Genomic DNA, 13,812 nt, shown 5'->3' with positions numbered 1-13,812 from the left:
TGTTTGTTCTACTGGTTACCATCTATTCCCAAAAGTACATTATTGAGGGTCTACACACACATATCTAATCAGGGGTATTGGCATCTGTTATGTTCACCTGAGACTACACACACACACACACACACACACACACACACACACGCGCGCGCAAACACACACAAGTATTATAGTTTGTATACTTTGAAGTCACTTATTGTCAATAAAGCAAAAAGACACACAACAAGTCCAAAATATAAATACATCTTTATTTCACCAGGGGGTAGCCATTGACAGGAATGCTGAATTTAGTATTTTCTCAAAACTGTCAAACTGATATACACCTTAGTTATGTACAGTCATTTTGTCAATCAGTTGCAAAATAACAAGACTGTTATCTACAAACCATGAATAGTACAGTAAAACTGTCAGTTCCACATGAAATATTTATTTTATACAGTTTTATTCCAATAAAAACCTTTGAGTTTTAAAATGCTGGTGCTAGTTTTTCCTCCTTGATGTACATGTAGGTTAACACAGTTTTCAAGTCACACATAATGGTAGAACCAAGAAATCTTCAAGTGAAACAATTACAAAAGTTTATTCTCTTACAAACTGTCTTATGTAAAGCTGGAAACGTTTTAAAGTGACTGTTTTCTACCACATAATTAACTTGCAACGGCCTACATTAAATATAATGTAATAGACTATATATGTACTGCAGCTACTTTGTATAAAATGCATTCAATCTATGTGTCAACATTTATCTCAGAGGAAAAATCTAAGTATATGGTTTGACTTTGTCAATCTGTTGACAACATTATTGGAAGAAAGAGAGTTGTGTTAGGAGACTGTGTGTGCCCTAGTTGGGTTGAAGCCTGGGTAAATGAACAACCTCACACCTGAGAAACAAAGAGAAAAACAACAGACATACAAAAAACATATATCCAGATCTGTGTATTACTCAAATGAAAGCACCAGTGAAATGTGCTTTATCTGCATTGAGCTGCATTAGATCCAGCATATACTGATACAGATCAATACAACAGATGCCTAATCAATTGCAGTATTAGTGAATGGGCCCATATTTACATGGTTATGATGGACTAATGTGAGCATTGATGAATACCCTACGTGGTTCCCCCTATCAAAGCAGGTTTATACTGTATACTGCAGAGGTCTACTGTCTGACTCAATACATGATAGACCTAGAACTTATGATGAAAAGATGCAGAGAATTGATGCTACTCTGTAACTCTGTTCAAGTTGACCAGTGACAAGATTGAAGTACTGTAGTACAAAATGCATTCAGGACAGAGACGGTAGAGCACAAAGGTATGGCATGCCCATCCAGAAGGGAAACAACAAATGCTAGTCATGCAAAAAGCATCATAACATCACCCTTAGAATAAACACAGGCGTTTATCAGTGCAGCATCACATTTTGACGAGTTAGCACCATCAGAAAGTGACTACATTTTGACCCTGAAACAGTATGCCACCAGCATTGAGGTTGATTCTATTTCAATAGCCTTCTATCCAGGATTTTCAAATTAATTTGAATGAATAAGGTTGAATTGGAAAATTCTCTCTGAATATTACCGTTATTTTCTGAAATGACACGAATTAACCCCAACCCTGTATGCCACATTCAGATCCCATGAAACAGTTATGTAAATGGTATGTAAACAACGTTTTAACAACATTTCAACACTGTTACAGCAGCTGAAATGATCTGAGGAGTATTTTATTCTGTCAGAGCAGCTTCACCCAAAGAGTAAAGACGAGGCAATGAGAAACAAAGGGTTTGTTTGGTTCTCTCCACACTTGTATAATGTATTTATACCCAGTATATGGACAAACATAACTGTCAATCAATGCCCTAGTCAGTTAAAAAGAGAGGATAGAGATGCTGTCAGCGCCTGTAAGAAACATACAGTAATATAGTCACCATTTCTGAACAGGTTTTATGTGGTCTTTTTAGCTGTGTCTGTATCAAAAACAGACACGTCCTATTTAAAACACTCTGGAAGTTCAGACAGTGAACCAGACCTGGGTTAAAATACTATTTCAAATATCTCAATTACTTTCCCATACATTCAAAGTAATTATTTGAAAAGACAAGTAGTTGCATCTGGAAATTTGGAAAGTATTTGAAAATACTCAAATTCACTGATGCAAATACATTCCCATGCATTTAAAACAGGTATTTGAAAACACTATCAAATACAATTTGGTAGACTATTTGGTTTTTACAATCAACCATTAAAATTCTCAAATAAAAGTACTTATTTTGGGCTGTGTATTTTGAAAATACTCAAATACACAGAAAAAAGCATTTGAAATACCAGATACTCAAATACACATGCATTTGAACCCAGGTCTTCAGTGAACATACTGTACATGGTTATCCAGATTCATATAAATTAAGTGTCGTTGACAACAAGCACCATAATCTGACACAATCTTTATATGCAGCATTTCATAATTGCTTAGTAAGCCATTTTGTATTTGTGAGACTGATATGTAATTTATAATGTTACAAATTCATAGTTGAATTAAATCATTCTACAACAAAAAAACGAACATGTTTCAAACAAGCTGTCGGATATATCTCTCTATCTGTACATATTGGAACGGGACCTTTTTCAAGTTATGAAAAATAAAAAAGTGCTTTTTCAATATGTCATCATATATCGGTACGTTTAACAAAAAGACAAAAACGATCCAGCCCAAAACAAGGTAGTAAAGTTCCTTCATGACCACCAATAGAGGAACGGGAAGAGAAGGAAAAGCACCATGCTACATGGGTACATTATTTTCACATAAAACTAGAGTAAATGTGTGTAGTCTAGTCTTACATACTGTGTAATATGTGGTGTGTTTATCGAAAGTTGCTGCTACAGATGGCACCATTACATGATCAATCATTGATAAAACTCCTTTTGTGAAAAGAGCAATCTTGGCTGAAACAATGACCATAGAGACTTGACATGAGTGTTTACTAGTGTAAAATGCTGGATGACAGCAAAATTGCAGTAAACAGGCTTGCATCAAGAAATAAAATAAAAAAATAGTTTTTGAAAAATTATCAGAATAAATAATCACATCTTGTTTGTTCTTATTAATCAAGTTGTATTTAAAACCAGTTTAAAAACATATTTAAAATTGGTTCTGAGCACCATCTCTTTACACGAAAAAAACCAGACCCCAAAAATCATCACCAAACACTAAAAGTCACAGTTAAAAACCCACAAACGATATTCTTCCTCATCACTTTGAAAGCAGAGACGAAGAGAAACAAAAATAAACAGACAGACGTTTGGAAAAAGTAACACAATGAAATAACACAGAAAAAGGAGATTAGAAGTGTAAAGTTGATTGAGGTAAGGCAGTAGCACAGGGTGGTGTGTGTGTGTGTTAAAATGTAATCGCTGTATGTGTCTGTGAGTGAGTGTGTGCTTGTGTACGTGTGTGTACATAACAGTATCATGTCCAGCGGTTGTAGGGGCCCGTGACCTGTGTCAGAGCATAAGGGGACATAGTGACCACCCCATCCCGCACTACAGTCACCGCCTGCCGGGTAGGAACCTTCAACACCCCTTTCTTCTCCTCCGGGCCCTTCTCTTCTACCTCCTCCTCAGGCTCCACACTCTCAGCCCCGGCCCCCTTCCCCCTCTTCCCCTTCCCCTTGACCGGGCTAACCTCTTCCAGGTCCAGGCCCATCCCTAGCCTCTCAGCCTCCTCCTCCCTCTCCCGCTCCCTCCGGGCCATCTTTGCCTCCCACATGTGCAGGCCGTGGTCAGGCTCGTTGAGGGACTTGTGCTGGTAGAAGACCAGGGAGATGCGGGTGGGGTGGCTGCGGTCGGGTCGAAGAATGGGGGTGGTGGCGTGGAGCTCTCTGCGTGCGCACTCGATCAGGATTGAACCGTGGGAGGGAGCCACTGCCACCCCGCCAATATCACTGTCCAGGAAGTTGTGCTCGCTGTCTGACCACACCTCTTCCTGTTCCTGTTTGACCTCTTCCGGGTTGGGGAAGAGACGGGGAGGGGCCTGAGGGGGGAGATGAGGGGGATGGGGGGCACAGTGGGGGAGATGAGGGGGATGGGGGGAACAGTGGGGGAGGTCATGACCTCCATGACCTTTAACCCCATCCCCGATCTCCTCCGCCGCCCTGGGGAGCCCATTGAGTCTGCTGTGGAGGCCCTCTGGGTGGGGGAGGGGGGTGGAGAAGGATGAGGAGGATGGAGGAGGAGTACTATGGCCGTGGGGGGGTCTGACGAGAGGGGAGCAGTGCACCTCGTTGGGCTCCATTTTAAACGTCCTGGGGGGGTAGTCGCCAGGGGTCCCACATCCCTCAGTGTTCGCCAGCTGCTTTCTGATGAGTCCTGGGGAGTAACCATTTACAGCCTCTCCCATTGTCTTGTAATGGAGGGGGGAACCATTGCACTGGACCCCTGGTGGCCCTCTGTATCCGTACTGGGTGGAAGGCATGCCGGGACGATGGGGGGAAAGAGCCTCCATCCCTGGGGTGGATCTTCCTGGAGGAGTGGGATAGGTGGGAGTGCTGTGGTGGTAAGGGCTAGGGGAGTTAGACTCTGGTGCATAGGCACCCACACTTCCTGGTGTGAAAGAGCTGTAGAAGGACTGAGGCTCTGCTTTGAACGAGGAGGACTGATCCACTGATGAAGTGCTTTTAGAACCTGTAATGTGAAATATACAAACCAGGATCAAGCTTTTTATTGTAAGAGAAATGCAGAAAATCAATCAACCAATTTATCAATGAATCAATTAGCAAATCATTAATAAATAAATAAATCTACCAACCAACTGATTAATCATTCATTCAACCAATCAACCAACCAACTAACCAACCAACCAACCAAGAGGTCTCTACCTTTGTTGGTGCTCTCTGTCTTGACCTTTCCCGGGGTTAGTGGACTCTGTCCAGGCTTCCTGTCCTGAGCTGCAGCCTGTTTGTCAGCCTGGGCCTTCAGCTTGGCCTCCTGCTTCCTCTTACGGGCTGATTTCACCGGCTCAGCCAGCAGACGCACCTGATGATGATATAAACACGGTAATTTAGCAAAAACTTTTATCAAGTGGTTTGATGTAAATACGCAAATACAGCACATCCCACTGGGCACAGACATAATTTCAATGTCTGGTTTGGATTTACATTTGGTTGAATTTCACCATGTCAATGGATTTAGGTTAAAATTTGGTTGAAAAAAATACGAAATTCCTTTACGTTGATGACTTTTTGCAAATCCAATCAGTTTTCCACGAGAATTCAACACCATCACATCGATTTTTTGTTGTTGAAATGACATGGAAACAATGTTGATTTTGCCCAGTGGGATGTGACTCGTGCAAGATCAAACCCAAAACTCTCCAATTGACATGGCCTTGACGCCAACTCATTTCAATCCCGAAGAGTGCAAGGCTAACCAACCCTCATCCGGGTGAGCAACTGGAGGTTGATTAGTAGAATCAAGTGTGTTAGAGCAAGGCTGGAACAAAAGCCTGCATACCCAGTAAGCACAGGAGGAGGATTGGCCACCCCGTGTAACAGCCCCTGCCTCCTGGTTCTCTACAGGGGGTAAGAACTGATTTAGGGTGAAGTAGACGCTGATCTCTTGGGTCAGTTTCGTATTTTCCCCACTAATGGTTACTGTTAGGATTAGAGGAGAGGAAGCTGCTCCTAGATCTGCACCTAGGGGAAACTTAGGAAAGCGTAGGAACCTACCTCTCTGGGGAAGGCTGACAGCACCTGCAGGGCCCCAGTCTGGATCTTGTCCCACTGGCCATCGGCACGGCCAAACTCATCCCTCTGTGAGATCTTATAGAGGGGCAGGACGTGGAGCTGTTCGTCCTCAGGGATGTTACGCACTGCACGGTTGTCCTCTTTGGTTAAAGTGCAAACCTGCAGGAGGGTCAGACAACAATACATTTTACATGAATGGAAAAGACTAGCAGTATCTGAGAGTTTCTGGGATAAAATGCCTACAGTATCTTCATTGAAGCGAAAACCCGTGAGGTGACCAAAAAGGGCATGACATCTCATATCGATTTTTGTTTCCACTATGGATTAAAAAAAATGATTTGATAGTGACATTTGTCTAAGATAAAGTTGAATTCTGCTTCCAATGGCCCAGTTACAGTATGTCCATTAACGCACAATACACGACCACAACACTAAGTCTCAACGGTGTTGTCCATTAAAATGCTGGCACAAGAAGCAAGTGTGTGTAAGTATCTGTGTTTCTCTCTGTGTGCGAGAGTGAGCGAGCGTATGTATGTAACAAAAAAAATGAGACAGCCTACAGGGAGGAGGTTAGAGCCCTGGTGGAGTGGTGCGTGGAAAATAAACTCTTCCTCAACGTTAACAAAGCTAAGGAGCTGATCATGGACGACAGGAGAGGGAGCACACCCCCATCCTCCTCGACGGGGCCACAGTGGATATGGTCAAAAGCTTAAAGTTCCTCGGTGTGCACATCACGGAGGAACTGAAATGGTCTCACCACACCAACATTGCGGTGAAGAGGGCGCAACAGTGCCTCCAGAACCTCAGGCGGATGAAGAAATTCCCTCACGAACTCCTACAGATGCACCACTGAGAGCATTCTGTCAGGCTCCATCACTGCCTGGCAAGGCAACTGCACCGCAATCAAACGCATGGCTCTCCGAAGTGTAGCCAGGTCAGCCCAACGCATCACCGGCAGCACGCTGCCTGCCCTCCAGGACATCTACAGCACTCGGTGGATGGACAAGAAGATCATTAAGGACCTCAGTCACCCGAGCCATGGACTGTTCAATCGGCTACGGTCTGACAGACAGAGACAGTACAGCTGCATCCGAGCTGGGATTGAGAGACTAGAAAACATCTATCACCAGACCATCAGACTGTTGAACAGCTTCTATTACCATCAGACTGTTGATCAGCTTCTATTACCATCAGACTGTTGAACAGCTTCTATTACAATCAGACTGTTGAACAGCTTCTATAACCAGTTTCTATTACCAGGCCATCAGACTGTTGAACAGCTTCTATTACCATCAGACTGTTAAACAGCTTCTATTACCAGTTTCTATTACCAGGCCATCAGACTGTTGAACAGCCTCTATTACCATCAGACTGTTGAACAGCTTCTATAACCATCAAACTGTTGAACAGTTTCTATTACCATCAGACTGTTGAACAGTTTCTACTACCATCAGACTGTTGAACAGCTTCTATAACCATCAAACTGTTGAACAGCTTCTATTACCATCAGACTGTTTACCAGCTTCTATTACCATCAGACTGTTGAACAGCTTCTATTACCATCAGACTGTTGAACAGCTTCTATTAACATCAGACTGTTGGACAGCATCTATTACCATCAGACTGTTGGACAGCATCTATTACCATCAGACTGTTGGACAGCATCTATTACCATCAGACTGTTGAACAGCTTCTATTACCATCAGACTGTTGAACAGCTTCTATTACCATCAGACTGTTGAACAGCTTCTATTACCATCAGACTGTTGGACAGCATCTATTACCATCAGTCTGTTAGAGAGCTTCTATTACAATCAGACTGTTGGACAGCTTCTATTACCATCAGACTGTTGGACAGCTTCTATTACCATCAGACTGTTGGACAGCTTCTATTACCATCAGACTGTTGAACAGCTTCTAATACCATCAGACTGTTGAACAGCTTCTATTACCATCAGACTGTTGAACAGCTTCTATTACCAGCCCATCAGACTGTTGAACAGCTTCTATTACCATCAGACTGTTGAACAGCTTCTATTACCAGCCCATCAGACTGTTGAACAGCTTCTATTACCAGACCATCAGACTGTTGGACAGCTTCTATTACCAGACCATCAGACTGTTGAACAGCTTCTATTACCAGACCATCAGACTGTTGAACAGCTTCTATTACCATCAGACTGTTGAACAGCTTATATTACCAGACCATCAGACTGTTGGACAGCTTCTATTACCAGACCATCAGACTGTTGAACAGCTTCTAATACCATCAGACTGTTGAACAGCTTCTATTACCATCAGACTGTTGAACAGCTTCTATTACCAGCCCATCAGACTGTTGAACAGCTTCTATTACCAGACCATCAGACTGTTGAACAGCTTCTATTACCAGACCATCAGACTGTTGGACAGCTTCTATTACCATCAGACTGTTGAACAGCTTCTATTACAATCAGACTGTTGGAGAGCTTCTATTACCATCAGACTGTTGAACAGCTTCTATTACCAGACCATCAGACTGTTGAACAGCTTCTATTACCAGACCATCAGACTGTTGAACAGCTTCTATTACCAGATCATTAGACTGTTGAACAGCTTCTATTACCAGACCATCAGACTGTTGAACAGCTTCCAATACCATCAGACTGTTGAACAGCTTCTATTACCATCAGACTGTTGAACAGCTTCTATTACCAGACCATCAGACTGTTGAACAGCTTCTATTACCATCAGACTGTTGAACAGTTTCTATTACCATCCGACTATTGAACAGCTTCTATTACCAGACCATCTGACTGTTGAACAGCTTCTATTACCATCAGACTGTTGAACAGCTTCTATTACCATCAGACTGTTTAACAGCTTCTATTACCAGACCATCAGACTGTTGAACAGCTTCTATTACCATCAGGCAATTGAAAAGCTTCTATTACCAGACCATCAGACTGTTGAACAGCTTCTATTACCAGACCATCAGACTGTTGAACAGGTTCTATTAACATCAGACTGTTGGACAGCTTCTATTACCAGACCATCAGACTTTTGAACAGCTTCTATTACCAGACCATCAGACTGTTGAACAGGTTCTATTAACATCAGACTGTTGGACAGCTTCTATTACCAGACCATCAGACTGTTGAACAGCTTCTATTACCATCAGACTGTTGAACAGCTTCTATTACCAGACCATCAGACTGTTGAACAGCTTCTATTACCATCAGGCAATTGAACAGCTTCTATTACCAGACCATCAGACTGTTGAACAGCTTCTATTACCAGACCATCAGACTGTTGAACAGCTTCTATTACCATCAGACTGTTGAACAGCTTCTATTACCAGACCATCAGACTGTTGAACAGCTTCTATTACCATCAGACTGTTGAACAGTTTCTATTACCATCCGACTATTGAACAGCTTCTATTACCAGACCATCAGACTGTTGAACAGCTTCTATTACCAGACCATCAGACTGTTGGACAGCTTCTATTACCAGACCATCAGACTGTTGGACAGCTTCTATTACCATCAGACTGTTGAACAGCTTCTATTACAATCAGACTGTTGGAGAGCTTCTATTACCATCAGACTGTTGAACAGCTTCTATTACCAGACCATCAGACTGTTGAACAGCTTCTATTACCAGACCATCAGACTGTTGAACAGCTTCTATTACCAGACCATCAGACTGTTGGACAGCTTCTATTACCATCAGACTGTTGAACAGCTTCTATTACAATCAGACTGTTGGAGAGCTTCTATTACCATCAGACTGTTGAACAGCTTCTATTACCAGACTATCAGACTGTTGAACAGCTTCTATTACCAGATCATTAGACTGTTGAACAGCTTCTATTACCAGACCATCAGACTGTTGAACAGCTTCTATTACCAGACTATCAGACTGTTGAACAGCTTCTATTACCAGATCATTAGACTGTTGAACAGCTTCTATTACCAGACCATCAGACTGTTGGACAGCTTCTATTACCAGACCATCAGACTGTTGAACAGCTTCTATTACCATCAGACTGTTGAACAGCTTCTATTACCAGACCATCAGACTGTTGAACAGCTTCTATTACCAGACCATCAGACTGTTGAACAGCTTCTATTACCATCAGACTGTTGAACAGCTTATATTACCAGACCATCTGACTGTTGAACAGCTTCTATTACCATCAGACTGTTGAACAGCTTCTATTACCATCAGACTGTTTAACAGCTTCTATTACCAGACCATCAGACTGTTGAACAGCTTCTATTACCATCAGGCAATTGAAAAGCTTCTATTACCAGACCATCAGACTGTTGAACAGCTTCTATTACCAGACCATCAGACTGTTGAACAGGTTCTATTAACATCAGACTGTTGGACAGCTTCTATTACCAGACCATCAGACTGTTGAACAGCTTCTATTACCATCAGACTGTTGAACAGCTTCTATTACCAGGCTATCAGACTGTTGAACAGCTTCTATTACCAGATCATTAGACTGTTGAACAGCTTCTATTACCAGACCATCAGACTGTTGAACAGCTTCCAATACCATCAGACTGTTGAACAGCTTCTATTACCATCAGACTGTTGAACAGCTTCTATTACCAGACCATCAGACTGTTGAACAGCTTCTATTACCATCAGACTGTTGAACAGTTTCTATTACCATCCGACTATTGAACAGCTTCTATTACCAGACCATCTGACTGTTGAACAGCTTCTATTACCATCAGACTGTTGAACAGCTTCTATTACCATCAGACTGTTTAACAGCTTCTATTACCAGACCATCAGACTGTTGAACAGCTTCTATTACCATCAGGCAATTGAAAAGCTTCTATTACCAGACCATCAGACTGTTGAACAGCTTCTATTACCAGACCATCAGACTGTTGAACAGCTTCTATTAACATCAGACTGTTGGACAGCTTCTATTACCAGACCATCAGACTGTTGAACAGCTTCTATTACCAGACCATCAGACTGTTGAACAGCTTCTATTAACATCAGACTGTTGGACAGCTTCTATTACCAGACCATCAGACTGTTGAACAGCTTCTATTACCATCAGACTGTTGAACAGCTTCTATTACCAGACCATCAGACTGTTGAACAGCTTCTATTACCATCAGGCAATTGAACAGCTTCTATTACCAGACCATCAGACTGTTGAACAGCTTCTATTACCAGACCATCAGACTGTTGAACAGCTTCTATTACCATCAGACTGTTGAACAGCTTCTATTACCAGGCATCAGACTGTTGAACAGCTTCTATTACCATCAGACTGTTGAACAGTTTCTATTACCATCCGACTATTGAACAGCTTCTATTACCAGACCATCAGACTGTTGAACAGCTTCTATTACCAGACCATCAGACTGTTGGACAGCTTCTATTACCAGACCATCAGACTGTTGGACAGCTTCTATTACCATCAGACTGTTGAACAGCTTCTATTACAATCAGACTGTTGGAGAGCTTCTATTACCATCAGACTGTTGAACAGCTTCTATTACCAGACCATCAGACTGTTGAACAGCTTCTATTACCAGACCATCAGACTGTTGAACAGCTTCTATTACCAGACCATCAGACTGTTGGACAGCTTCTATTACCATCAGACTGTTGAACAGCTTCTATTACAATCAGACTGTTGGAGAGCTTCTATTACCATCAGACTGTTGAACAGCTTCTATTACCAGACCATCAGACTGTTGAACAGCTTCTATTACCAGACCATTAGACTGTTGAACAGCTTCTATTACCAGACCATCAGACTGTTGAACAGCTTCTATTACCAGACCATCAGACTGTTGAACAGCTTCTATTACCAGATCATTAGACTGTTGAACAGCTTCTATTACCAGACCATCAGACTGTTGGACAGCTTCTATTACCAGATCAGACTGTTGAACAGCTTCTATTACCATCAGACTGTTGAACAGCTTCTATTACCAGACCATCAGACTGTTGAACAGCTTCTATTACCAGCTCAGACTGTTGAACAGCTTCTATTACCATCCGACTGTTGAACAGCTTCTATTACCAGACCATCAGACTGTTGAACAGCTTCTATTACCATCAGACTGTTGAACAGCTTCTATTACCATCAGACTGTTTAACAGCTTCTATTACCAGACCATCAGACTGTTGAACAGCTTCTATTACCATCAGACTATTGAACAGCTTCTATTACCAGACCATCAGACTGTTGAACAGCTTCTATTACCAGACCATCAGACTGTTGAACAGCTTCTATTAACATCAGACTGTTGAACAGCTTCTATTACCAGACCATCAGACTGTTGAACAGCTTCTATTACCAGACCATCAGACTGTTGAACAGCTTCTATTAACATCAGACTGTTGGACAGCTTCTATTACCAGACCATCAGACTGTTGAACAGCTTCTATTACCATCAGACTGTTGAACAGCTTCTATTACCAGACCATCAGACTGTTGAACAGCTTCTATTACCATCAGGCAATTGAACAGCTTCTATTACCAGACCATCAGACTGTTGAACAGCTTCTATTACCAGACCATCAGACTGTTGAACAGCTTCTATTACCATCAGACTGTTGAACAGCTTCTATTACCAGACCATCAGACTGTTGAACAGCTTCTATTACCATCAGACTGTTGAACAGCTTCTATTACCATCCGACTATTGAACAGCTTCTATTACCAGACCATCAGACTGTTGGACAGCTTCTATTACCAGACCATCAGACTGTTGAACAGCTTCTATTACCAGACCATCAGACTGTTGGACAGCTTCTATTACCATCAGACTGTTGAACAGCTTCTATTACAAGACATCAGACTGTTGGACAGCTTCTATTACCAGATCAGACTGTTGAACAGCTTCTATTACCAGACCATCAGACTGTTGAACAGCTTCTATTACCAGACCATCAGACTGTTGAACAGCTTCTATTACCAGACCATCAGACTGTTGGACAGCTTCTATTACCAATCAGACTGTTGAACAGCTTCTATTACCAGACATCAGACTGTTGGACAGCTTCTATTACCATCAGACTGTTGAACAGCTTCTATTACCAGACTATCAGACTGTTGAACAGCTTCTATTACCAGATCATGACTGTTGAACAGCTTCTATTACCAGACCATCAGACTGTTGAACAGCTTCTATTACCAGACTATCAGACTGTTGAACAGCTTCTATTACCAGATCATTAGACTGTTGAACAGCTTCTATTACCAGACCATCAGACTGTTGGACAGCTTCTATTACCAGACCATCAGACTGTTGAACAGCTTCTATTACCATCAGACTGTTGAACAGCTTCTATTACCAGACCATCAGACTGTTGAACAGCTTCTATTACCAGACCATCAGACTGTTGAACAGCTTCTATTACCATCAGACTGTTGAACAGCTTCTATTACCAGACCATCTGACTGTTGAACAGCTTCTATTACCATCAGACTGTTGAACAGCTTCTATTACCATCAGACTGTTTAACAGCTTCTATTACCAGACCATCAGACTGTTGAACAGCTTCTATTACCATCAGGCAATTGAAAAGCTTCTATTACCAGACCATCAGACTGTTGAACAGCTTCTATTACCAGACCATCAGACTGTTGAACAGCTTCTATTACACATCAGACTGTTGGACAGCTTCTATTACCAGCCATCAGACTGTTGAACAGCTTCTATTACCATCAGACTGTTGAACAGCTTCTATTACCAGGCTATCAGACTGTTGAACAGCTTCTATTACCAGATCATTAGACTGTTGAACAGCTTCTATTACCAGACCATCAGACTGTTGAACAGCTTCCAATACCATCAGACTGTTGAACAGCTTCTATTACCATCAGACTGTTGAACAGCTTCTATTACCAGACCATCAGACTGTTGAACAGCTTCTATTACCATCAGACTGTTGAACAGTTTCTATTACCATCCGACTATTGAACAGCTTCTATTACCAGACCATCTGACTGTTGAACAGCTTCTATTACCATCAGACTGTTGAACAGCTTCTATTACCATCAGACTGTTTAACAGCTTCTATTACCAGACCATCAGACTG

The 13,812-nt window shown here is 42.0% G+C and overlaps 1 protein-coding gene across 3 annotated transcripts in view; it reads right to left on the bottom strand.

Annotated features, from left to right (window-relative positions):
• Window positions 1–224: 224 nt before the first annotated feature.
• Window positions 225–13,812, bottom strand: part of LOC106577185 (methylcytosine dioxygenase tet3-B) — a 150,547-nt gene continuing 136,959 nt past the window's right edge. For all 3 annotated transcript variants that reach the window (XM_014155010.2, XM_014155012.2, XM_014155013.2), the window contains 3 exons: window positions 5,722–5,898; window positions 4,873–5,029; window positions 225–4,678 (listed from right to left, as the gene is read on the bottom strand). In XM_014155010.2, the coding sequence (XP_014010485.2) occupies window positions 3,465–4,678; window positions 4,873–5,029; window positions 5,722–5,898 (1,548 nt within the window). In that variant the 3' untranslated portion in view covers window positions 225–3,464. The remainder of the gene's footprint in view (window positions 4,679–4,872; window positions 5,030–5,721; window positions 5,899–13,812) is intronic.

This window comes from Salmo salar, chromosome ssa18, assembly GCF_905237065.1.
Source record: "Salmo salar chromosome ssa18, Ssal_v3.1, whole genome shotgun sequence".
NCBI classification, from domain to species: Eukaryota; Metazoa; Chordata; class Actinopteri; order Salmoniformes; family Salmonidae; genus Salmo; species Salmo salar.
This window is presented reverse-complemented; position numbering and strand designations above follow the sequence as displayed.